A 27,784-nucleotide genomic window follows, 5' to 3' on the forward strand; every position below is an offset into this window, starting at 1 on the left:
GAGAGAGTGGGAACTTCCCAGAACGTTGTATTGTGCCACGCCCAACAGAAATAACCCAGGTGGGCGACTTTAAAATCAGGATCTCCTCCGTAGCTAATAGCAATTCCCACCTTAGAGTTTACAAAGACTTATGGGTAGAAAAGCCACACTAAGTAATTTACTACACCGCAACACCCTATAGGCCTGTCTATTTTTTGATTGGAAGCAATCTGAGCGAGTTCAGTTCCAGACCTGAAGGGTAACTAGGGGCCATAGTCTCACGGGTCTAACTCACCAGGCTCTATCAGACCAGTAAACCTCGTCTTTTTTATGATTTTAAGTTTTGTTCCACATTGTTCTCCCACTCTATCCAGGATCTTTGAGCAATTTTCTTATCATCACGAAGCTTCAGTTCCTTCACTTCTACAATGGGAGTACTCAAAAAAAAAAAACAAAAACAAAAACAAAAAACACTCACTGCCTTCGAGTTGGATCCAACTCATAGCGACCACTCCATGGGTTTCTGAGGCAGTATCACTACGGAAGATTATCCCATCTTCCTTCCAAGGAATGGCAGATGGATTTGAACCACCAGCCTTCTGGTTAGAAGTCAAATGCCTTAGGCACTACACCACTAGAGCTCCCAATGGGAGTACTAACGGTACCTAAGAAGCCTTGATGGTACAATGGTTAAGTGCTTGACTGCTAACCAAATCTGCAATTTGAACCCACCAGCCACTCCATGGCAGAAAGATGTGACAGCCTGCTTCCCTAAAGATTATAGACTTGGAAACCCTCTGGGGCAGTTCCACATTATCCTGTAGGTTGCTCTGAGTCGGAATTGACTGGATTGCAATAGGTTTGTTTTTTCAGTTATTGTTAGTTATTTGCCGTAGAGTCGGCCCCTACTCATAGTGACCCCTCCTTGGGTTTCTGAGGCAGTATCAGTACGGAAATAGGATTGCCCAACCTTCCTTCCAAGGAGTGGCTAGTGGATTTGAACCACCAGCCTTCTGGTTAGCAGTCAAGTGCCTTAGGCACTATGCTACGCACTTATTTCAAAGTGTTGTGACATGAAAGTGCATGAAAACAAATTAGTGTGTTCAGCAACAATGTTTGGAATGTTGTTAGTGCTCAGGAAATGTTAACGCTCAATGTTGTTGTCACTGTGTCCTAAATTCCTAGTCTTTTCTGAAATTTTCTAATAATATAATCCTACCTTGCACTGGACCAGTTCAACTCTGGGATGGATTTCAACCACAAAGTCGCTTTCTACATTTCTCTCAGGCTAAGCAGAAACGCCTGGAGTTTTGCCTGAGAAGGTAATAAACCAAAAACGAAACTCACTGCTATAGAGTCAATTCCAAATCATAGTGCCCCACTTTGGGTTTCCGAGGTGTAAATCTTTACCGAAGCAGATTACCCAGTCTTCCTTCTGTGGAGTGGCTAGTGGGTTCGAACCTCAACCTTCTGGTTATCAGTCAAATGCCTTGGCTCTACACCACCAGAGCTCTTTTGAGAAGATAACAGGACACTTAAATTGTCAGCCATGAGATCACTGTGTATATAATAATAATAAAAGTAACCTTGATTTCTGCATTACCCACACTTCTATCATATATGGACAGTTAGAACAAGCAGTACACTATGAATGAGCATTCTTGTTCTTAAATTATCAGTCCACACTCAATACTCATTGTCAGTTTTGGCTTCCCACAGTTTTTGGGTAATTCTTTAAATACATATTTACCATTGGTAATATTTTTTTATAAAACTGAATGAAAACTTGAAAATGATAAAAATTAACACTATCAAAATAAAGTATAGGTCTTAAAAGTAAATAAAATTGAGATAAGGATCAATTTTACTTTTCCTAAGTAGCCAGTTTTTAGTACTGGCTCATTAGATCTACGTCAGTCAACTATGAGAACAATTGTAAGTGAATGGAACAAAATTAAAGAATATGGACAAAACAAAAAATATTGGTGAAGATTATAGCTAAAGGACAGGTAAATCTAAAGAATTTTATAATAATTTTCACTGTTCTGTGAATGAACTCCTCCTCCACACTTATTAGATAAGGTGAATATGTTTGTATGTATATGTACATGTATGTACATGTATATGTATTGTTTTGAGGAGTACACCTCATTTGAAAGTAAGGGACATCCTACATCTAAAAGAAACATGTTTGCAGGAGATATTTACTGTTAGAATCAATTGAAAGTACATAAACCAAATAGATTGAGATTTCAAAGGGCATTCACAAGAGGTTTGAGGGAAAACTACAGAATTAACTATTTTTGCTTTCGTTGACTCTTTCCCTGCCTAACTCTTGGTGTTGATGTAAAGATCAAGTAATGAATGAATTTGAAAGTATTTGAAGAAGAAAAGAGACTTAAGAAATGTATGGTGCCATTATTCTAACAACTGTGATTATGTTTAGAGTATCTTAATTAGGTCATCCAGTCCTGCAACTTGAATCAACCTGAGTTAAGTGAGGTCGCCCCAAACCTTGGGTTAAGAGTTCAGAGGGCACAAACAACTGGAAGTTCAGATGTCAGGAATACAGACAGTCCTGCTAACATATCTCTGCTTTTTTCTGCACTTTTGCTCCATTGTACTCTTTTTGTCCATCAGATCTCTTGCATCTCCTACATGGTGGTGGCTAAGAAGGCAGCCCTCAACCCCTGAAAATAGACCTTCCAAGTTTCCAGTATTTCACAGAAAATTTGATTGACTCAAAATTTGTCCAAAGACCTCTTCTGGCCCAAACAACTATTGTTTATAGTCAGACAGAGACCTGTCTGAAATTTTAGTACATAAAAGATAGTTTATATTCAGCAGAAGAGAACCCAGATGATTGGGACCTGTGGTGTCGTAAATTACTTAGTGTGGCTTTTCTACCGGTAAGTCTTTGTAAACTCCAAGGTGGGATTTACTATGAGCAACTGAGGAGCTCCTGATTGCTGAAGTTGTCCACCTGGAGTATTTCTGTTGGGAGTGGCACAAAACAATGTTCTGGGAGGTGCCCACTCTCTCTCAAGTGCTTAGAGTTCTGATGCTATGATTGGCTAGTTTGACCACCTTGCGGGGCTCAAAAGGAGGCCTCCTAGAGGCAGAACTCTCTCTGACTGCTGGTTGAAGAAGACATGCTGCTGAAAGAGACACGAGCTCCTGAGACACGCATTGCTGGGAAAGAGACGTAAGAGACAAACATTGCTAAGTGAGACACCGAGGGACCAGCACTGCTGGGAAAGAGACTGTGAGAGACTGTTGGCTGAGGGACGGTGGGCTGGGAGAGAGACTGAGCATTTTTCCTGAACTTGAATTGTAGCTTGTGGTGCTTCTCTAATAAACCCCATAATCTGTGAGTTCTGTGTGGCCACTGCAGCGAATTATCAAACTCAGGAGAGAGGTGGTGGGTGCTTTGGTAGGAACGGTTGGTGAAAGGGCTGGAGGGAGGCAGCATGTCTGGCCTTGCAGTAATAGGCCTTGAGCTATTGATGGTGATTCTGCCTTCCTCTTGTGGGATTAGAGGAGGTCAGAACATGCGGCCTCCTCGCCGTTTTAGCAGGACCTTTTAAAAATTAAATTTTTATGTGCTTCCAAAGACTTCTCCAAAAGAGTCAAAACAGAACCTACAGAGTGGGGGAAAATATTTAGTAATGACATATCTAACAAGAGACTTATCTCTCGAACTTATAGAAAACTCCAACACCTCAATAACAAAAAGACAAACAATCCAATTAAAAAATGGGCAGAAGACACGAATAGACACTTCACCAAGGAGCATATTCAAGCAGTCAACAAACATATGAAAAAAATGTTGTTGTTGTTGTTGTTAAGTGCCGTTGAATCGGACCCGACTCATAGTGACCCCTCCTTGGGTTTCTGAGGTGGTATCATTACAGAAGTAGATTGCCCAAACTTCCTTCCGAGGAGTGCCTGGTGGGTTATAACCACCAGCCTTCTGGTTAGCCATTAAGTGCCTTAGGCACTACGCCACCAGAGAGATGCAAATCAAAACAACAATGAGATACCATCTTGTTTCAGCACTAGTGGCAAAGTTCAATGAGACGGAAAATAACAAATGCTGGTGAGGATGTGAAGAGATTGGGACTCTCATACACTGCTGGTGGGACTGTAAAATGGTACAACCATTGTGAAAAGCAGTATGGTGATTTCCTTCAAAAGTTGGAACTAGAAATACCATTTGACCCAGCTATTCCATTACTAGGTATATATCCTAAAGAAGTGAGAGCCATGACAAGAATAGACATATGCACACCCATGTTCATTGCAGCACTAATTACAATAGCCAAAAAATGGAAACAACCTAGGTGTCCATCAACTGAGGAATGGATAACCAAACTATGGTACATACACACAATGGAATACTATGCAATGCTAAAGAATAATGTAGAATCTGCAAAACACCGCATAACATGAATGAACTTCGAGGACATTATGCTGAGTGAAATAAGTCAATCACAAAAGGACAAATATTGTATTAGTCTGTTATTGTAAAAGTCAAGGAAAGGTTTATCTATGGAAGGAAATTTTCTTTGTTGGTTACCAGGGGTGGGAGGGGAGGGGAGGGAACACTGTTAGATAAATAGAGATAAGTATTGATTTGGGTGAAGAGAAGGGCAATGTACCAAATGTGAGTGATCAATATAGTGGCATTGAGGAAGAGAAAGACATAGAGAGGTACCTGGGAGGTACAGACAACAAAGATGAACCCCTTTGCACACATAGTACAGCACTGTCAGTAAAGCAAACATGGGTACGCGGGTGGATAGATGGGTAGACAGGCTGAACTATTAGGTATGTCTATGAAGCTGGGAGTGTACCCAAGAACATGTATAGGCTTGGCAGACAATGGTCCTACAAGTTTATGTGCATGATCAGAATTCCCAGGTGTATAGTAGAGCTGACAAGGGGCAAGGCTGTAGTCACTGCTTGGTCATAGCCAGCTACCCAGAGGGACCGAGTAGTTGAGCCTGTGGACTTGGGACCTTAGTCGCAGAGGACATCAAGCTCAATTGGCATAACATACTACACAAAACATTGTTTCACCTCTTACTTTGGCGAGTAGCTACTGGGATATTAAAAGCTTGCAAGCTGCCATCTAGATGCAATGATGGGTCTCTCCTTGTCCAGAGGCAAGAAGAATGAAGAAAATAAAAAAATTCATGGAAACAATTAGTCCTAGTGACTGGTACACCATCTGATCTGCAGCCTATACGAATGTGAGACAAGAAGTAAATGGTGCCCGGCTACTACTGTCAACCACTTGGAAGGGGATCTATGTAGGAGATCCCAGATAGAGAGGGAGAACAATGTGGAACAAAACTTAAAATCATTTGGAGGAAAAAAAGGGGGCGGGGACCAGTTTTGTTGGTCCCATAGAGCCTGGTGGAACACTGAGACTATGGCCCCTAGCTGCCCTTCAGGTCTGGAATTGAACCCACACCTGTGGCTTCCAGCCAAACAAAAGACAGGCATATGAGTTGAACATTTACCTGAGGTAGATACACCCCTTGGAGAGATCAATCATGGGAGAAAGAAGGCTGCTTATGCACAGGGAGACAGCTCAGGGTGCAGGAGTGCATGGAGGGATAGAAACAGGGAAGAGGTAATTATCGGGAGGAAGTAGGAGGGGAGATGTTGCATTGTGGTAAATTGTGGTCAATGTCATGAGACAAAGTGTATGTGAATTGCTGTATGTAAAGCGAATTTGCTCTGTAAATTTTCACCGAAATCCCAATTTAAAAAAAAAAATAATTTATATTGGGAAATATTGGCTTTCAAGTTTTGAACCAAAGTTGAGGTCAGAGAGCAAATATGAACCAGCAAATTTGGGACCAGAGAGCATTTTAGAGTTGCATGCCCATACGGTGACCAGGTGATTAACTTAGCACTTGAAATGGGCTAGTGAAAAGCTCTTGTAGTGTAGTGCCTAAGGCACTTGACTGCTAACCAGAAGGCTGGTGGTTCAAACCCACCAGCCACTCCTCGGAAGGAAGATGGGGCAATCCACTTCCTTAGTGATACTGCCTTGGAAACCCAAGGAGGGGTTGCTATGAGTCGGGTCTGACTCAATGGCACATGACAACAACAATAACAAGTATAAAATACATACCATTTTTTGAAGACTTAGTATGAGAAAAAAAAAAAAGTAAAATAGCTCATATATAATTTTTACCTTGATTTTACATTTGAAATGATATTATATATAGTGTATTACATAAACAACATCATTGAAATTGATATTGATTTCATCTCTTTTTCTTTCTTATGTGGTTTCTGTTGTTAGGTGCTGTCAAGTCAACTCCAACCCATAGTGACCCTACATACAACACATCGAAACACTGCCCTGTGCACCATCCTTAAAATCTTTGTTGTACTTGAGCCCATCATGGCTTCTAAACAGTTTAAAATTACACATGTGGCTTCCATTTGTGCTTACTGACAACACTTTTCTACAGATTGTTAATTCACTCATAACTGGGAATCTTTGATGTTCACTTTATGGGATCCTGGATCCTAAACAAAAATTATCCTGTTTCCACTTCCAACACAATAAAGAAGATGAAATATGCAATAAGAAAGATGATTTTATTTGAAATTTTAAAATTTTAAATTCTCCCAAAAGATACAAAATACTTGAAAAAATGGAAAGACAAAAATGTTCTTGAATAGGAAAATCAGCATCATAAATGTGTTGGTTCTCCCAAAATTAATTTATAAATTTAAGATAATCCCAGCAAAACTACCAGCAGAATATTGAGGGTTTTCAATGGATAATGTGAAGGAGCTCCAGTGGTGCAGTAGCTAAGGCATTTGTCTTATAACCCAAAGATTGGTGGTGGTTCAAACCCACCAGGCACTCCAGGGAAGGATGAAGCAGTCTGCTTGGAAGCCCAGTGGGGGTCGATGATGAGTTGGAATCCATGTGATAGCAGTCAGTTCCGGGTTTTTGTGGATGTATGATGACGGTAGAGATGGAGACACCATAAAGTCCATGTGTAAAAACAAAATGAATCAAACAAGAAATAGAGTAACTAATAAAATTCTCGAAAACATTGGTGAGAAGTGACTAGCCCTACCTACTATTAAAATCATGTTGTAATATGTTATTATTCATTCCATCATAAAACCAAATACACTGTCATTGAAACAGACTCAACCTGGACTCCTAGCAACCTCTTCTTGGGTTTCTGAGGCAAAGTCACTACAAGTAGGTTGCCCAACCTTCCTTCCGAAGAGTGGCAGGTGGGTTTGAACCACCAGCCTTCTGGTTAGCAGTCAAGTGCCTTAGGCACTAGGCTACCAGAGCTCTTACTTTAGGAATGGCCAAGGATGGGTCACTATGAGCCGGGGCCCACTCTAGGAGGGCACATAACTACAACAAAGAGACCAAAGGAACAGAAGAGAGTTGTCCTTGGAATTCAGCCTGTAAGAAAGGTGGCATCCCAAATGGGTAAGAGAGTGACAGAAATGGAAGAATTCTTAAACAATCTTGGCAGGAGGGCAATGGATCCGCATATTTAGGTTTACCCTAAAATAGAGAAAGTTGTAATTTTTAATGTGAAATTAATAACACAATTCCTAAAAGAAAGCATAGGAGAAAAAATATGTTTATTTTAGTGTTGTGATAGGAAAGAAGTTTTTCTTATGGTTTAACAAAAGGATTAAAATATCTCAATTCTTTTGCAGTCCAGCAGGGTAAACTCCGTGGTCTCGTCTACAGCTAATGGCGGGAGGTGGACGCCAGGGGCGGTAGTTAACGCAACACCCTTGGCGCAATGGGTGAAGAACCGAGTGACAGGTCTCCTAGAACTTGGGCTTCAAAAATATGTGTGTCGAACAGAATAAAAAGTAGAACTGCACTTTCCGTACCGGGGAGAAACGTGGATATGAAAAGAATCCAGATAATATTGCTAAAGCAAATTAAAGGCCACTATCAGGCATCCCCCTGCCGATTCATATTTCTAATAGTTATCCAATGCTTTTGTTTTGAAACTTTGGGACCGTACAATGTTTTTAAAACAACTTCAATTTTTAAACGTTAAAGCCTATATTTAAAGTGAATCGGTGACCGGCCTGACAGGACAAAATGGCCGCTTAGAAGTTGTTTTGGATACACGCAAATCCACCACGCTGTAGCCAAAAGTGGCTCATCACGAACAAAATGATCAGAGACCAGCCTTTCCCCGATGGAAGGGTCGTCTTTTTGCTGTTATAACGTAGCTTTTTTAAGTTCCTTTGTTGCCACGGCAAATAACAATTAGCAAAGGAATGCAGGACAAAGGCGCCTCCACCCACTCTCCTCCCGAGAGTGGCTGGTACCAACGCCCCCAGGAGACACCGCCTTGACTTTGGCGAACATAAAAGTCTCAACTACCACACATTTCTGCGACAAATGCAAAAGAGCAAACTATCTAAAACCAAATAAAGCAAAACAGACTAGAGAGGAGGTCGATCACTAACCAATTAAATACAGGATCAAAATCATGGGCTAGAGATGTGGGCCAACCCGCGCGCAGAGCGGGACTTTTGAATTGTTTCTCAGTCTAATCGTGATATCCCTTAAGACTCAAATACTAGTTTTTCTTTAATTCTGGTCGCTTTGCTGCTCACTAGCGTGGAGCAGAGATCCCCAGTACACCAGCTGCGGAGGCTTGCAACAGCTGACTAGGAAGCTACCCCAAGAGCGCGTAAGCACAGGAGTGAAGCCTTAAGAGTGGGAAGTCCCAAGAGCTCACAGGCGCAACTTTTCACCTCACCATCCCCCGCCCCGTATCACCCTAGTAATCTACGCCCTCCTGCGGCCTGCATTAGAATAAAGTGCCACAGCTGGTAGATTAAGCGTATTCAGCTCTTTTTCTGAGATGTGGGGTGGCTCTGAAAAGAGCCTTTTGGGTTTTAGAAGTAGGCGTTCGCAACAACCTACTTCTTCTTGGGGGCAGCTTTCTTAGGCTTGGAAACCTTGGGCTTAGCTGTCTTGGGCTTCACCGCCTTCGCTCCGCTCTTAGCGGCTTTCTTGGCCTTGGGCGCCTTGCCCTTCTTTGGGCTCTTAGCCACTTTCTTGGCCACAGCTGCAGCCGCAGGCTTCTTCGCTTTCTTTGGGGTCTTCTTAGCGCTCTTCTTGGGGGTGGCTGCGCCTGTTGCCTTCTTCGCCTTTTTGGTTGCTCCAGCTGGCTTCTTTGCTTTGGCAGCACCAGCCTTTTTGACCTTGGGTTTGGCTTCCCCGGAAGCTGCCTTTTTGTTCAGTTTGAAAGAGCCCGAAGCGCCTGTGCCCTTGGTTTGCACCAGAGTGCCCTTGTTCACCAGGCTTTTAAGACCCAGTTTGATGCGGCTGTTGTTTTTCTCTACATCGTAGCCAGCAGCCGCCAGTGCCTTCTTCAGCGCAGCCAGTGACACGCCACTGCGCTCCTTGGAAGCGGCCACCGCCTTGGTAATTAATTCGGACACAGGCGGCCCAGACGTCTTGCGGCGCACCCCTGCAGGCTTTTTGGCAGCCTTTTTCTTCACAGGGGTCTTCTCCGCCGGGGGCGCAGCAGCGGGGGCAGCAGGAGCGGTCTCCGACATGACGAAGATCTAGAACTCGGGTACAAGTGGCAGAAAGCCGATGGAGAGACGCCTAGGACCGGCCGCCGTATATATAGAGCGCAGGCGCGCGCTGATTGGTGCTCTGGTCGCCCGCCTGGCTGGCAAGCTCTGAGCCTCCGCGATGCGCCCAAGTTGTGTTTGTTCCACCTCAAAAAAGGGGGAAAATATCAAAATGCCCTGCACCAAATCACCCGGATTTGGTCGAGAAAGGATCCGTGAAGTCTCAGGCTTCGTGCTATTCAGTTATTTTCTCTGCAACCACAAACACAACGCGTCCAGGAGTCCCCACCTCCCCCAACTCTGTGCAAACTTCAGGGCAGTCGGAGACCACTTTCTGTTTTTCTTCTAAATTACCTGTTCACTCCTTTGCCCCTGAAAGTTCTTTTTCCCAGGGGTGATTGGGCACATGCTTCCCTTCTTGTAGGGACAAAAACGGAATACTTTCCGAGTAAAGTTTCAAGATAATTTTGTTTCTTCGCAAGGGAAGTAACACAGGTCCTCTGTGAATTCTGCGTACAGACCCACAGGAACTGTGGACTGGGACAAGGATTCCGGGACCAGTCCAAAGCAATTAGGGCAGGACGCGAGGGGGTACATAAGCCGTGAGTGGTGGTCGTGGATGGTGGGAAGTTAGAGACTTAAATCTTCAACTGGGAGACATTTAAACTCTTATCAAATCCTTCTTTTCATACATGGGGGCGGGGCAGGCTTTTCACTTCTCCAAAGGCTAAAAATTGGGCTGTTTATAGAAAGCTTTCAGGGTCCCCTCCGGGCTGTGCAAGGCAGGGGTTCGGGGCCCTCAAGAAAAGGGATAATAAGAGAAGAAGAGAGACCCCTTCACCCCCAGCTTGCAAAGAATCCCCAATCGACTTGGCACTAGGGATATTGAGGTATCTGTTTTCAAAGTAAGAAGTATTATTTATTTATTTACTTTTGTACACTGAAATATAGAAATGGATTTTAGCCCGTGAACATACTAGGTTACTCCCAGTAGCAATAACTTACACATGTCATAGTACAGAAGGACATTCTCTAAGTGGTAACTCAATGATAAGTTAGAAATAAAGCTAGTGACTTTCACAAAGCATACTTTTGACTTACAAAGACGAATCATAGATTTGAACTAGAAAAACAGGAAAATTTTAAGCTGAAATAGAGGAGAAGTACTAGAAGATATAAATAATTATACATCTGTTGTTGATGAGAGTAATGTCACTCTTATCTTCTCTAAAGTGGGACAAATGTATTCTCTTGAAGTTTGCTTTGCTACTTTAGATTCGCTACTTCATATTTTACCATTTTGTCACAATTGCAAATTTTTCTTTGAGAAAAAAGATCGAGTGAATATTCTACTCATATATTTAATATAATTATATACTGACATATAGAGACAAAGGAAATATTCCAACTCACCAGAAACTCCTGTTCAAATATATGTCTACAGAAGAAAACATGGCTTAAAGATGTCTTAGATTGTGGTAACATCAGAAGGGGCTTTACAAATGAAGCTCAGTGATAAACTAAAAACAAGTCATCTTCTTTTAAATTAAGAATCATCCATGCTTTCACTGAATAACATTCATTCAACATTTGGAAACAGTGGCTACTACTGAACATGACCTCTAGGAATCAACGGCCTAATAAGATTAGTGATGGATGAATTAGCAGCCTTAAAAAACCACCTTAAACTTGCTACCATTAGTGTGTTAGACACACTATTTCATTAGGAATTGTAAGACATTGTTGAAAGTGTACAAATAGCTGAAGCACCTTCATCATACTAATATATTACGTTTTAAAGGGGGGGGGCATGCCAGTTGCATCTGATTCTATTTGTATCCTTCCTCATATGAAATTTAGTTAAATAGATACATCCATCAGGAAATAGCTGTGTGGAGTCATTGTATCTCCCTTCACTGTAAATTGGTGTCCCATTTATAAATGATCAGCATGTAAATTAATTAAGCCACATCTCTCTACATGCAAATCTGACAACATCCAGACTTCAAGTCATCAGGGCAGCTAACAAAACCAAACCTAGCCAGATTCTAACTCACGACAACCCCAGGTGTATCAGAGTAGAACTGTTTTGCTTAGCGTTTTCAATGGCTGACTTTTCAGAAATAGATCACCAGGCCTTTCTTCCAAGGTACTTCTGGGTGGGTTCAAACCTTTAGCCTTTCAGTTAGCAGACAAGCATGTTAACTGTTTTCACCATGCAGGGATTCCATTCCTTCTCCAGATTGTTTAATTTGTTTTGAGAAAACTATCCAAAACTTATTCAAAATTTAGAAACAAGACAAAAATGCTACTGTGTGTGCTTTCAGGTTGTACTACAGTTTTGTCTAAAAATTCCATTCACAGGTTATCTGATACACTCGGGCAGCACTATACAATAAGATAGAATGTGAGTCACATAAGGAATTTTAAATTTTCTGATATTCACACTGAAAGAACTAAAAAGAAGGTGGTGGTTGTTGTTGTGTGCCATCGAGTCAGACCTGACTCATAGTGACCCTTCCTTGGGTTTCCGAGGCAGTATCACTATGGATGCAGATTGCCCAACCTTCCTTCCGAGGAGTGGCTGATGGGTTTGAACCACTAGCATTGTGGTTAGCAGTCAAATGCCTTAGGCACTACACTATCAGAGCTCCCACATTTGTAGCAGAGATGGTTTCAATCCATCGACCTCTGGGTTATGGGCCCAGCATGCTTCCGCTGCTTAATTCTATTAATATATTTTATTCAACTAAATACTATATCCAAAATATGATCACTTCAGTATATAATCATTATTTTTAAAAATAGTGATAGTTACATAATTTTTTCAATGGTACATCTTCTAAATCTAATGTACTTTTCACATTTACAGAACATTTCAATTCAAACTGGCCACATTTCAAGTGCTCCATGGCACCGTGTAGCTTCCATATTAGGCAGCATAGCTTTAAGGGAGAGTAACTTTGAGTTATTATTTACTTCTAATTAGGCCCAGATCATGTAAAATTTAATGTTCACTTGTTGTTGTTGTTGTTGTCGTTATGTACCATCGAGTCAGACTCAATTCATAGCGACCCCTTCTTGGGTTTCTGAGCTCTGGTAGTGTAGTGCCTAAGGCATTTGACTGCTAACCAGAAGGCTGGCGGTTCAAACCCACCAGCCACTCCTCCAAAAGAAGACTCAGTGATCTACTTCCATAATGATACTACCTCGGAAAACCAAGGAGGGGTCACCATGAGTCAGATCCGACTCCACTGGCAGTATGTTTGGTTTTGGTTTTGGTTATCACTATGAAAGTAGATTGTCCAACCTTCCTTCCGAGGAGTGGCTGATAGATTTGAACCACCAGCCTTCTGGTTAGCAATCAAGTGCCTTAGGCACTACACTACCAGGGCTCCTAATGTTCACTTTTAGGAGATTAATAAATTAATATATATTTTTTGTCCAATAGAGAGGCAAGTGAATTCTTCCCAGTAGAAAAGAGAACCCTAAAGTTTCTGATGATGTTAACTAACCAATGTTGCAGTCTTCTTCCAGCATTCTGTCTTTCACTGACTAGATACACATTTCAACCTGCTGTATCTTCCTTTGACCAACTTTGCCATCTTACTTATTCCTTCATTAGAGACTTACATCATTCTTTGACACCTACACAAGCTCACTGGTGATATACATGTATGACAGTCATGGCTTTAACTTTTTGAAAATCATACTTTGACACTCGATTAGCCAGTTCAACTTGGTTGTCCTAAGGGCTCATTTATGAATCAGAATCTTTAAAAGTCATTCTGAAAATCAGAAGGCACAAAGTTTTGACCTTTAACCTTAAGTGACCTTAGACCTTATTGGTGTTCATGGAGTGTCAGGCTTGGAAATAAGACTGAACAAGGCTGTGAGCAGCAAATTCCTATTAAAATTAGCCCCAAGGAAAAATTTAGATAAAGAGTATGATCTTCCCACTCAAAATTCACAGCCTCAAGAAAGCCACTAGTAAATGGAGGACTGACTTAAAATATTGCAATGCAATATATTGTGTGTTCTTGTATTTACACACATCATGTATACTAAGGGCTTGTTAATTTTCTTTCCCACCACATTCTTTAGGCTCTGGAAACACAAAGTTAAATACACAGGGCAGAATGTCAATACCAAAAGCCTTTCATGGAGCTGGAGAGACTCCAACAGCAAGATGCACTCAAAGGAGAGTTGAGAGGAGTTTTGGGGACATTATATGGAACAGCAGCTGACAGCTGATTATTTATTTATTTATTTATTACATCACTTTTATCCTACCATGACAGAGGAGGATTCTGTCTGCTTTGGGATTTAGATAATTCCCTGGATGGTGCAAATGGTTAACACACTCTGCTGCTAATTGAAATGTTAGAAGTTCAATTCCATACAGCCTTGAAAGAAAGCCCTGGCTATCTGCTTCCGAAAAACTAGCCACTGGAAACCCTATGGAACACAGTTCTACTCAGACACAAATGGGGTCACCATAGTTGGAGTTGACCTAATGACAACTTTGTGTGTGTGTGTGTGTGTGTGTGTGTGGTCTTTAACCTAATATTAACAAATCTTTGTTTCAGGCCCCAGCTAGGAGTGATTAAAACCTAATTCTTCCAGACTCACCAAGGAATGAGGCAGCCACACCACTGGCATGACCAGCCTCAAAGAGTGTAAGGTACTAGCGCTCCTCTTCACTAGAAGATGGTCAACATGGGTCAGCCTGAGAAACAGTACGAAGGAAAGGACTCTAGGAGATGTGTGCAGCATAAAGATTGGGATGTTCCTGAACTTCTAGTCTGTTTTCTTGCTTTGGCCTCACAAAATATTCTTACAAATAACTCAGAGCAACATTTCTGTTCTCTTTTCAAATGTTGCAGACAGGTGGCTAATAATGAAGCCATTAGGCCTCAGCCAAAAATGCCCCCTCACACACTAGTCGGTGAACACCTCAAGTACTGAGAGCAGGGTATCTGCATCTTTATTCCCTGACACACTCCGATGTGAATGCTTCTGGGATACCTGCAGAGCACATGGTGGGAACTCAGCAAATGCCTGGAGAGTATTAGAAAGCAAATGACATATTGTAAAACATATTTAGTGAACATTTTGAAGTTGCCATCAAATTTGTATAAGTGACACCAGGAAATGAGTTATTAATTGCCATCATATGTTTCAAGCTTGTTTTCAAATGACTTTATCCTATTTCAAAACATCAAACTTACCTTCAAAAGCTAAGGATTCATCAACAGTGAGAATATAGAAACATTTACACCTTCCCAGTCCATGCCTGTAACAAAGGCAATTGTAAAGCACAAGATCCAGACATATATTAGGCAATAGCCTTATTCAGAATAAGAATATATCTCCCATAATGACTATTTTGGAGTGGACAGTAGCATACAAGTTTTGATAGATTTGTTAAAGCATATTATTAGCCCCTCAGGATGCCATGTATTAATTCTTCATACACTTAAGGAGCACTTGTTAAGCACAAGATAGCAGGACAGATCATTAGAACAAAGATCAGCCAAGCAGAGTGTTTCTGCTCAAGGATGCCTATGAAGGCTGAGGGACTGACACTGCCAACCTGAAGTTGGCAATAAATGAAGGCAAAAATGGAACAAGAAAGATAGAGGCCACTGAGAAAATAGGAGAACAAGAAAAACAAAAATATTAACGTGCTAGTTAACCCTTTGCCTTCAAGCACTTACCAATCTAGATAGAAAAATAAGGTATAAGCATACCTAGAACAATTGTTCTTAAATGTTTCAGGACCTCTTTGCACTCCTAAAATTATAAGATAGGTAGGTAGGTAGATAGACAGCTAGCTGTCATTGAGTCAACGCCGACTCATGGGGGTCTTAGGTAAAATAGAACAAAGCATTGCCCAGGCCTGCATCATCCTCACAATTACTGACATGTTCAAGTCCATTGTTGTATCTGTAGGGCCAATGCATTCTCCAGAGGTCTTCCTCATCCTCCTTGACCCTCTATTTCACCAAAATGATGAGCTCCTACAGTGACTGATCCCCTCCTGATGATATGTCCAAAGCAAAGAGTGTTCTATTGTGATCCATAAGGTTTCCATTGGCTAATTTTCAGTAGTTGATCTCTAGGCCTTTCTAAGCATTTCCTGTGTACTAGAATCTCTGGTTGCATAGTGCCTAAGGCATTTGGATGCTACCTGGAAGGCTGTCGGTTCAAACTCACCAGCCCCTCTTTGGAAGAAAGATGGGACAATCTACTCACTATGAGTTGGATCTGACTCAACAGCAGTGTTTAGTTTTGGTTTTAGGCACTAAATGCACTGTTTTCATTTCATCTTCATTACTGTCCTATGAGAACACTACCACCATTATTACCACTTCATTGAGAAGGAAATGGAGACTGAAAATTCTAATTTTTCCTAGAACAATTCTATAGACTAATTACAATTCTTACACATGGGAGCTCTGGTGGAATAGTGCCTAAGGCATTTGACTGCTAACCAGAAGGCTCGTGGTTCAATCCCACCAGCCACTGCTCTGAAGGATTGGGAAATCTATTTTCGTAGTGATACAATCTGGGAAACCCAAGGAGGAGTCGCAATGACTCAGATCCAACTTGACAGCAGTGTGTTGGGTTTGCTTTTGTATACTCTAAACACACACACATGCACGCACACACACACACACCCCATAAATGAATGTTAAAATATCAGTTGAAAAAAGTTGAACAGGATAAGTAAGCCCCTTTTGTTTTTCTCTTATCTATAAAGTGCAAAAAATTAACTACTCACTAATAATTTTAGTGAGTTTTACGTGGAAGGCGTTTTCACTCTTAAAATTTCAAAGATCATTATGCAACCCAGAGGCCCACACAGGGAACTCTGGTAGTGTAGTGGCTAAGGCATTTGACTGTTAACCAGAAGGCTGGCGGTTCAGACCCACCAGCCATGCCTTGGAAGGAAGATTGGGCAATCTACTTCAGAGATACCACCTCTGAAAGTTAAGGAGGGTTCTCAATGGGTCGAAACTGACTGGACGGCAATGAGTTTTTTGTTGTTTTGTTTTGTTTTTTGGAGGGCCTCAAAACCAAAAAAAACAAACTCACTGCCGTGGAGTAGGATCCGACTCATAACGACCCCTCCTAGGGTTACCGAGGCGGTTATCATTACGGAAGTACATTGCCCAACCTTCCTTCCGAGAAGGGCTGGTGGGTTTGAATACATTCTGAATCGACTTCTCACAATATGTGGTGTTGTTTGGTTGTATTACCGCTAGATGGCGCTCCGAATCAACCAACGCTTATTCTCTGGTAGCGTAGTGTCTAAGTCACTTGACTGCTAACCAGAAGGTTCAAACCCACCAGCCACTCCTCGGAAGGAAGGTTGGGCAATCTATTTCCATAGTGATACTGCCTTGGAAACCCAAGGAGGGGTCGCTATGAGTCAGGTCTGACTCGATGGCACATACCAACCAACCAACAACTGCCTTGGAAACCCAAGGTGGGGTCACTGGATCGGACTCCACGCCAGTGAGTTTGGTTTGGAGTGTTTGCCAATTTCTTCTGGCTTCTGGGTTATTAATCTCTAGTTTAGTTAAGTGCTCCTCTGCTAACCGAATGGTTCTTGGTGCAAGTCCACCCAGAGACAACTCAGAAGCAAGCCCTAGAGATCTACTTCTAAAAAACCAGCCACTGAAACTCCTATGGAGCACAGTTCTACTCTAACCCACGTGAGTTTTCCATGAGTCTGAATCCCCTCGATGGCTACTGGAAATATATTGTATATTATAACCCCTAACAATTTCCCATCTCTTTTGGTGGGCTTTTATTTCTATTTGTCAGATGATAATCCTGAGACACCAGGAAGCTGTTGAGTTTACAATAAATCCACAGACAGACAAAAATATGGGAGGAACAAATAAGTGGCTTTCTTGCTGATCTACAATGGGAAAGGAATTGTCAGGTGGCCTAAAATATCATGCTGGCTAATTCATTCATTACACAAAAGAAAACATGAATCAGCACATTCCAAAGGCCCAGCAACATGTTGGGTGCAGGAGATATGTAAGTAAATAAGGCAGGCTCTTTTCCCATGGAGGAGTCCTAAGTGGTGCAAACTGTAAAGTATTTGACTACTAACTAAAAGGTTGGTAGTTCAAATCCATCCCTGGGGTACCTCATGGTACCCAGGCCTGGTGGTCTGTTTCTGAAAGGTCACAGCCATGAAAACCCTATGCAGAGCAGTTCTACTATAAAACACCGTGAGTTGGAATTGACTCCACGGTAACTAGTTTAGTTTCTTTTGTTTTACCCTCATGAAGAAAAACAAAGGTAATAATGGCTACGAAATAAAGATCAGAGCAGACATGGAAAGGAGGAAACAGCCAATTTTACTTGGGGTTGGAGATCAGAAATAGTCTTACAAGGGGCAACTTTTTAAATGTTATATTGTTGTTGTTGTTATATGCCGTTGAGTCGGCCCCGTCTCATAGTGACCCCTCCTTGGGTTTCCAAGGTGGTATCACTACGGAAGTAGGATTGCCCAACCTTCCTTCCAAGGAGTGGCTGGTGGGTTTGAACCACCAGCCTTCTGGTTAGCAGTCAAATGCCTTAGGCACTATGCTACCAGAGCTCCTAAATGTTATATTAGTACCTTTAATTTTAAAAGTAAAGTTAGAAGGAACAAAACAGAGGTTGTACAAACACTGATAACATTGTAATTGGCTTTTGATTAATGGGGAGCAAAAGTGTGACATTCCTGGAAAAATAGACGACCAATAGTGATGATAAGGATAATAGTAATAATAAACATATTAAGCACAATATGCTAATAAGCATAGAGATTTAAAGGATTTATGACTTTACAATGTGCCTAGGACCAACCCAGTACTCTAATTATAACCTGTTACTCATTTCTGTCCAGTCAGTCCTGACTCGTGGTGACTTCATGGGTTACAGAGTAGAACTACACCGTAAGGTTTTCTTGGCTGTAATCTTTATGAAAGCAGATTGCCAGGCCTTTAATCCATAGCACTATTTGGTGTGTTTGAATCACCAACCTTTAGGTTGCAGAGTACAACAGTGCCATAGGGTTTTCAAGACTGTGACTTTTCATAAGCAGATTGCCAGGCTTGTCTTCCTAGGCACTTCTGGGCAAGTTTGAGGCACCAAGCTTTCAGGTAGTAAACCAAAACCAAACTCACTGCCGTCAAGTCGGATCCAACTCACAGCGATCCCTCCTTGGGTTTCCAAGGCAGTATCACTACGGAAGTAGATTGCCCCATCTTCCTTCCAAGGAGTGGCTGACAACTACATTCCCTTAAATACAAACACAACCCAATCAAGACCCCAGAAAGAAAATTGTACTGAAATGCAGGTTGCATAAAAGTCAAACAGAAGAGCCTCTCCTCCCCCTCCATCAATTTATCATGTATGAAATGCAAAACATAATTAGCTACATTATTTAATTAAATTTAAAGCACCTTGATTGCTAACTAGTAGTTTTGAAGAGTTTTAGGGAACAAATTGAATATAGACATTGCTTTTTACCTTTAACGTTTCTAAGACTAGTAAAAGGAGCTCTGGTGATGTAATTCCTATGACATTTGACTGCTAACCAGAAGGCTGGCGGTTCAAACCCACCAGCCACTCCTTGGAAGGAAGATTGGGAAATCTACTTCCATAGTGATACCACCTCAGAAACCCAAGAAGGATTGCTATGAGTCAGATCCAACTTGACAGTGGTGAGCTAAGGCTAGTAGAGCTGCTGAAGGATAATAATAACCTCTAATACACTTACTTTGAACTCAACCCTTCCCTGCCCAGTTAAAGGTGTTTACAATATAGAATGCTGTTAGTACCCATAGGCACTAGTTGGTACTCCAAATTAAAACTATGGAGGGACAGACAGCTAATGTCCAGGTCGCCTGGCTGTGTGTTCAATCGTTAACTAGGCTGACACTGCATCACTCAGCAGATTTCAAAACTCAGACACATATAACAGAGTCTTTTGGTGGACAGAAATGATTATTACCCACAATGGACAAATCAATAAACTGTGAGACTAGAGTAAAAGCCCAAGGCAGTTAAGTAAGGGGCTGGCAATCAGGTCCACTGACCTGTACTGTGGAGTCACTACTATTTATAACCTGCCTTTGAGTCATGTCTGACTCATAGTAACACCTCCTTTGGTTTCCGAGATGATATCACTACAGAAGGAGATTGCCCAAACTTCCTCCCAGGGAAAGAGTTGAATTGTTAAGTGGACAAGAATCTCAGGTTGGCTGATTAATTCACTCCCCTAATTATTAAGTACTCTAGAGGAAGGTTGGGCAATCTACTGCTGTAGTGATACCGCCTCAGGAACCCAGACAGGGGTCGTTATGAGTCGGGTTGATAGCACAGAACAACAACAACAAGGCATTGACTATGAGAGCTCTGGTGGCATAGTGCCTAAGGCATTTGACTGCTTCCCAGAAGGCTGGTGGTTTAACCCCACCAGCCATTCCCTAGAAGGAAGATTGGGCAATCTACTTCCACAGTGATACTGCCTTGGAATCCCAAGAAAGGGTCACTATGAGTCGAATCGACTCCGTGGCAGTGAGTTTGGTTTTGTTTTGTTTTTTAGTGCCTACAGTTTACAGTAAAGCGGGAAAGATGTGGGGAAAGAACAGTCAGTAGTGTGTTATATTTCTCAGTACAAGTTGTATACAAGTGCAAGGTACATTAGAGACCAAAAGAGGAAATGCCCAATTTTGACAAAGATTGGCAGTATAAACAGTCCCCTAGAAGAGAAGCCACTTCAATTGTATCTTAAATGCTGAGTAGCAAACTGAGAACCCCAGCGGCATAGAGAAACTGCATATGTTTTAGGTTTGGCTTTCCCATTTTAGTAGTGAGAGAACCACAGGCAATCTGAAGAGGATACTGACCTATCGCCTGGTAGGGAGCAACATCTCAAATAAGGAGTATCACTGATATTACCATCACATTTGCTTTTGTAACTAGCAATTGCTGTTCTAATATAAGACTAATAGTAAACCCTGGGTTCCCACTGCCATTAGGTTGATTCTGACTCATAGTGGCCCTCTAGGACAGAGGTAACTGGGCCTAGGGTTCTGGGGCCAGGAATGCATTTATTTCTTATCAGTTGCACTCTCTGCAGGTGTAAGATTCAGCTTTTTCTGATCTGATATGTCATCCCCCTGCTCTCTGCCTCCCCAAATTCTGTTTCTACCTCTCAGGAGTTACTTATTTCTTCTCTTGTTCTCTTATTTCAGGGTTTCCAAGTGTTTGGATGTCCTACCTCAAGTAAGTTAACAAAAACAAAAAAACCAAAACCATTGCCATTGGCTCATAGTGACCTTATAGGACAAATAGAACTGTCCATAGGGTTTCCAAGACTGTAATATTTACAAAAGCAGACTGTCTCATCTTTCTCCTGTGGAGGCTGGTGGATTTGAAGCACAGATCACTGTGCCACCAAGACTCTTGGTGTTACACTGGGTTAGCCTTGATTATATACCAGGCACTGTACTAAAGGCTTCACTTGTCAAATACGACTTTTTCATCTAATTATTTAATATTATCTTATTAATGTTAATAGGACTTTAGACTCTTAGTTAGATAGCACTCTAAACCAAAATGTATTATATACAGTTTATTCCTAATCTGCAGGACTAGTAACTAACAATTACCTCCTAATGGTGTCTACTGTTGTTGTTGTTGTTGTTATGTGCTGTCGAGTCAGCCCTGACTCACAGAGACCCCTCCTTGGGTTTCCGAGGCAGTATCACTACGGAAGTAGGATTGCCCAACCTTCCTTCCGAGGAGTGGCTGATGGGTTTGAACCACTAGCTATCTGGTGAGCAGTCAAGTGCCTTAGCCACTATGCTACCAGAGCTCCCATGGTGTCTACTAGAATGCTCCTTAGAATTGAGGATAGCAAAGCTTCAACTCCCTTACTTGGAACACATCATCACAAAAGACCAGCTGGTAGAAAAGGTCATGTTTGGTAAAATAGCGCATCAGTGAAAATGAGAGGAACCTTCAAATGAGCTGATTTGACAGAATAGCCACAAAATGAACTCAAACTTACCAATAATCATGACCAACATCATAGGACTAGGTACCAATTTGGTCTATTATACGTAAGGTCACCATGGTAGTTATGTTTGTGTGTCAGCTTGGCTGGGCCTGGTTGAGTGGGTGGGCAGCTGGTGATAGTTATTCCCCAGGATGAGACTGGCAATCAACGCCATGGTGGGAGCTACCACACGCACCTGAGTAGCTGCCTTTGGGATACCGTCTGCTTCCTGTATATAAGGAGAAGCCTTGGGAATGGTCTCTAGCCTTTGGCACGCTTGGACCCTGCATGTAGCCATGTTGTTGCTCAGCAGCCTGCTGTGCTCTGCCAACCTTGGGACTTACAGTGGACTTTAGTTAATGGCCTGCCATGTGGTTTGGTAACATCGGGACTGTGCTTTTTTACTTGTCAACCTTGGGGCTTCTCAACCTCAGCAGCCTGTAGCTGTCTGAGTAAAGAAATGCCTCTAGCTCCAGTGGGCCGGGAGCAGGAGGCGGAGCTGGACCACAAAGTTGAGGGGCTTTCACCCCTAGAGCCTGGCATTTTGAACTTGGACTTAAAGCCTCCAAATTTTAAGAATAAACTCCTGTTTGTTAAGGCCATTCCATTTGTGGTATATTCTTGTCAAAGCAGCACTAGGTAACCAGAACAGTCACCATGTATCAGAGCTGACTCCTCAGCAACTATCAACAGTAGTGGTATCTATCTCTATTAACAGTTACAACAGATCATTTTTATAAGATATGACTGAATGATCACAAATCATAATCCCCATTTAACAAATGAGTAGATTGAGGTTCAGAGAAGTTGGAAGAAGTCCGTAGTACACCAGAGAGGCAGGAACAAGCTACCAGGACTTCAGACTCTTAGTTAGATGACATTTGTACTAAGAAATAGCATTGTCAAGAGGATCAGAAACATATCACTCTTATTGCTCATAAATACAGTACAGTATCAGGGCATTACTATTTGGCTACTTAATGTATCTTGGAGTATCTCCTCAACCTGACTGTAAACTCTTTGATTGCAAGATAAATTTGAAGATGAAATGAGATAATATATTCATGGTATTTATCATGGTTCCTGGTACATAGCATTTACTCCAAAAGCTATTTCATAACTTATTATTAGTATCTTACGTAACCAACTTGTAGTTAAGTGTGGCAGCTCCTTCAGTCTCTGCTCCTTGTCAAAGTCCCAACCTAATGAGAGTAAAAGGATTTACAAAGAAGGTATAAATCTTCAAAGACAGAGAGAATGGGATGAGACAACTCATGAGAGATATAAACAGAATTTTGGAAGGTGGAGAGCAGGTGGGTGACTTGTCAGATAAAAGAAAGCTGGATCTTACATCTGCAGAAAGAACCAATAAACAAATGTGTTCCCTAGTTCCCTAGACACCTAGTACCTCTGATGCCAGGTGTTCAGTATGTTTCTATAATGATCTCAAATCCCATATGGTATAAGTCACAATTATGCATACAAAGTACATACGTATAAGCACTCACGATATAAACTTAGAAATAGGAATATATTTACCTTTATGAGACACTCTAACATTAACGGTAAGTCATTAGTAACCTGTAAGCCATGAGGAAGTTATTTGGAAATTTTCTGAACTTAGACATATAAACATAGAAGCATGTGGAGTATATAAAAAATGTAAATAACCTTTAAGTTCACTTCGACCCCGCATGCTGTGACACAGGAAAAGATAACATAAATCTAAGCAGCCTCCCTATTTTCTAACTTTGGAGACAAGATTTGTCATTTGGCTACTCTCTAATCCTGGAGAAAAAACATAACATACTAACCGCTCTTTGACATCACTCTGGGCCTTGTTGTGGAAGCCAATGTGACAAATTCATATATAAACCCTAACTTTCTGCTCACTCATTGAGAGAAAGCAGAGATGGAACTGAGACTTTGTCTGCCATCATTAACCTTGAACCCTAGCTACGAGGTACCTCTGCCAAGTTCAAGGGGTGGTCAAGCCTTCCTCCCAACATCTGTTGCTAAAGGTTAAAAAAAAATAAAAAGCATGAAGTCTAAAGATTTGTACTCTAACCATTGAAAGAACATTGTAATTGTAGTTCTTTCTAATTCTCTAGTACTAAATGAATGTTATGAGGTCTTACTTATGTGCCTTGATGTGATTTCTTTACAATAAATTAAGTGAGATTATGCATAATAAACCTAAGGGCCTCTCCATTAGTTTTCTAAGATAAAATGCTACACAACACCAGCGATATGAGTGGGACTGAAAACAGGAGGATTAATTAGAAATCTGCGTGAGGAACCTTTTGATGCCTGGATCTCCTCCTCCCTACCTGACAGAAACAGCAGGTGATTATCCTAGCCCAACCTCAGCAGAAGGCTAAGGGTTTTTCCTTGGTGATATTGAACCAGAGGTAAGGTGACCCCAGGTATTGAGGAATCTCATTGGGGAACTACATTTATTATCATATATAAACATTTATAATAATGAAGTATATTATTATGGTGAGTCAATGCAATACATTCTCTTAACGTTGACAGCTACAGGAGCTCTGGGAATATGGAGTAGAGAGCCAGTAAGTGTTCTTAAGTGAGCTGTGGTTGGCTCACAGAGGAGCCAATCTAATCTTGAACGTTCCTTTATTCACTCACCCATTAACTTGACCTACACATATTTATTGTTTGCATAGTTATGGCAGACCATAGTGGTAAACAAGACAGACAAGTTTCCTGTGCTCACTGTCTAGGACAAATTTAAAGGAGAGAGATAGCTCAAACCAAGGGAAGAGCATGCAGAGGGCACAGAAATATGACAGGCATAGCTGTCTTAGGAAGAGAAACTGGAGTCATCTTGTCACTGCTTCATCACCCAGGAGGCCAGTACATCAGGCAGCTGGGAAATGGGTAAATGATTTCAATCTGAGAAAAACACTTTGTGATGTTGTTGTTGTTATGTGCTGTCAAGTCAGACCCAACTCATAGCGACCCCTCCTTGGGTTTCTTGAGTAGTTATCACTACTGAAGTGGATTTGCCTAACCTTCCTTCCAAAGAGTTCTTGTTAGCAGTCTTCTGGTTAGCAGTCAAGTGCCTGCCTTAGGCACTATGCTACCAGAGCTCCTACACTTTGTGATATTTGTGTCAAACCTAGCATAGTCTATCTGAAAGATATTTTTACGGGCGAGGCTGAAGTTAAAGAAGCAGCAATAAGGTCTGAGGACCCTGTTATGAATAGATGATAGTCTGCTCTCAGTAGAGTAAGAATTTGAACAAGGGAGTGAAAACACTAAAGCTGATGAGGGAGACTAAGATCAGATTATGAAAAGTCCCTGGGTGGTGCATGTGGTGAATATGTTCACTGATAACTGAAGTTGGGTACTTCGAGTGCACCCAGAGGCATCTTGAAAGAAGGGTCTAGTGATCTGAAAAATTAGCCATTGAAAAGCCTAGTAGAACACAGTTCAACTCTGACACAAATGGGGTTGCCACAAGTTGGAATAGACTCTATGACAACTGGTTTGGTTTGCTTAGGCTAGAATAGTGTCTGGTAAGTAATAATACCCTAAAATCAAAGGGTCAGCAGTTTGAACCCACCAGCCACTCCACCAGGAGGAAAAGAAGCAGTCTGCTCCATAAAGATTAACAGCCTTGGAAACCCTATGAGACAATTCTACTCTGTCCTATAGGGACATACATGAGTTAGAATCAACTTGGTAGCAGTGTGTAAGTAATAAGCACTCTTGTCCATCTTCCTATAATCCTTAACTTTTCTTTCATGGATAATGTATTAGTTTCCTAGGACTGTTGTAACAAACTACCACAAACTAGGTGGCTTAAAACAACAGAAACTTATTCTTAATTAGTTCTGGAGGCTAGAAGTCCATAATCAAGGTGTTAGAAGGGCTACATTCTTTCTGAAGGAGTCTAAGAATCTGTTTCATGCCTTTATCTTATGGTGTTGCCAGCAATCCTTTGTATTGGCTTGCCTTCATCACCACATATGACTATATATATAAATATATATATAAATTTTATACACATGTGTATAACTGATTGCTCAGGTCTATCTCTCCAACTAGACAGTAGGCTTGGGGGTCAAACACAAGGTCTTAAGGTCTGATTTCTTTATCCATACTCTGCTAGCACTTAGCACATTTCCTTGCTCATTTCAGATACTTAATACCTATCTATGACATGAAAGAAAGAATAAATAAATGAATATATGGTGCAGAAACAGGGTAAGATATATACACAAATAATTTTTAAAATATGATGGATCCTGAACCATGTAAGGGTTTCATGTGATGGGATTTCAAAGGAGGTGAAATTCCCGCCATGGAGAGGATATGGAAACATCTGAGGGAATGCAGCCTTTGATGTGCAGAGAAAAGGGAGAGAATTTGAGATGGAGAGCACAGATTGGAGAAAGTAGTGAGAAGTCATGGGTTGTCTTTATTGGATGACAGACTCTATATAAGGAAGATAAGATTAGTTAAGTCACTTGGATTAACAATAGTTTTTAGCAGGAGACCAAAATGCTAAGAACTATGCTTAACCTGACAGTGATGTATAAAATAGATGGTAATGGACTAGAGACTAGGTGTAGCAATGTAGGACATTGTAACAGTGCAGTGAAGGACAGTGAATAATTTCTTCAAGGGAGAAAGACCTGCAATCAACTCCTGTAAAGATTACAGTCTAGAAAACTCTACATGGAGTCGCTATGGGTCAGAATCAATTTGACAAAATTGATGAAGATCAAAGACTACAGTCTTCAGTATGGATTATACCTCATCATAAAGAAAAGGAAAATCCTTATATCTGGATAAATAAAAAACATCATGATAAATGGAGAAAAGATTGACATTGCCAGGGATTTCATTTTACTTGGATCCACAATCGACACCCATGGAAGTAGCAGTCAAGAAGTCAGACGTTGTGTTGCACTGGGCAACTGCTGCAAAAGACCTCTTTAAAATGTTAAGAAACAAGGATGTCACTTTGAAGATTAAGGTGCGCCTGACCCAAGCCAGGATATTTTCAATTGCCTCATATGCATGTGAAAGCTGGACAATGAATAAGGAAGAGCGAAGAAGGGTTGATGCCCTTGCATTGTGCTGTTGGCAAAGAATACAGAAAATACCGGGACTGCCAGAAGAACAAACAAATCTGTCCTGAAAAAGTGCAGTGAGAACAACCCTTGGAAGTGAGAATGACCAGATTTTGTATCACCTACCTTGGTCCTGTTGTCAGGAGGGGTCATGCTTGGTAAAGCAGTAGTTGTTGTTGTTATGTGCCGTTGAGTCGGACCCGATTCATAGCGACTCCTCCTTGGGTTTCCGAGGCAATATCACTACGGAAGTAGATTGCCCAACCTTCCTTCCGAGGAATGGCTGGTGGGTTTGAACCACCAGCCTTCTGGTTAGCAGTCAAGTGCCTTAGGCACTATGCTATAGAGGGTCAATGAAAAATGGGAAGACCCTTAATGAGATGGATTGACGCGGTGACAGCAATGATCGGCTCAAGTATAGCAAGCATTGTAAGGATGGTGCGGGACCAGGCAGTGTTTTGTTCTGTTGTACATAGGGTTGCTATGAGTCAGAGCTGACTCGATGGCACCTAAAACAACAGGTATGATAGGATCACCTGTGGTTATTTCCCATAAGATCCTAGCTGACAGACTTTTTACAATTATCTTTATTGTTCACACTATAACGTTAGTAATAGCTGTCACAGTGGTTAAGCCTTTTGCTTGCTAACCAAAAGCTCAGTGGTTCAAACCCACCAGCTGTTCGGTAGGTGAAAGATGTGGCAGTCAGCTTCCATAAAGATTGTTATTGTTATGTGCCATCGAGTTGGAACCAACTCATAGCGACCCCTTCTTGGGATTCCAAGGTGATATCACTATAGAAGTAGATTGCCCAACCTTCCTTCTGAGGAGTGGCTGGTGGTTTTGAACCACCAGCCTTCTGGTTAGCAGTCAAGTGCCTTAGCCACTATGCTACCAGAGCTCCCTTTTCACAGTTTAGAAGGCTAGAAGTCCAAATTCAGGGGGCCGCGTCTAGTGGAAGGCTTTCTCACTCTGTCAGCTCTGGGGGAGGTCCTTGTCT

At 41.6% G+C, this 27,784-nt stretch overlaps 2 protein-coding genes across 2 annotated transcripts in view; both read right to left on the reverse strand.

Moving 5' to 3' along the window:
• LOC103204632 overlaps positions 1 to 27,784 on the reverse strand; it is a 190,677-nt gene that overhangs the window by 21,918 nt on the left and 140,975 nt on the right. The gene's annotated exons all lie outside the window — the stretch shown is intronic.
• H1-2 (H1.2 linker histone, cluster member) lies at positions 8,938 to 9,579 on the reverse strand. The gene has a single exon (XM_007949839.1). It carries the CDS (start codon positions 9,577 to 9,579, stop codon positions 8,938 to 8,940), a length of 642 nt encoding a protein of 213 aa, XP_007948030.1.

Source organism: Orycteropus afer, unplaced genomic scaffold, assembly GCF_000298275.1.
Source record: "Orycteropus afer afer isolate SDZICR_OR568_19922 unplaced genomic scaffold, OryAfe1.0 scaffold00255, whole genome shotgun sequence".
Lineage (NCBI taxonomy): Eukaryota > Metazoa > Chordata > Mammalia > Tubulidentata > Orycteropodidae > Orycteropus > Orycteropus afer.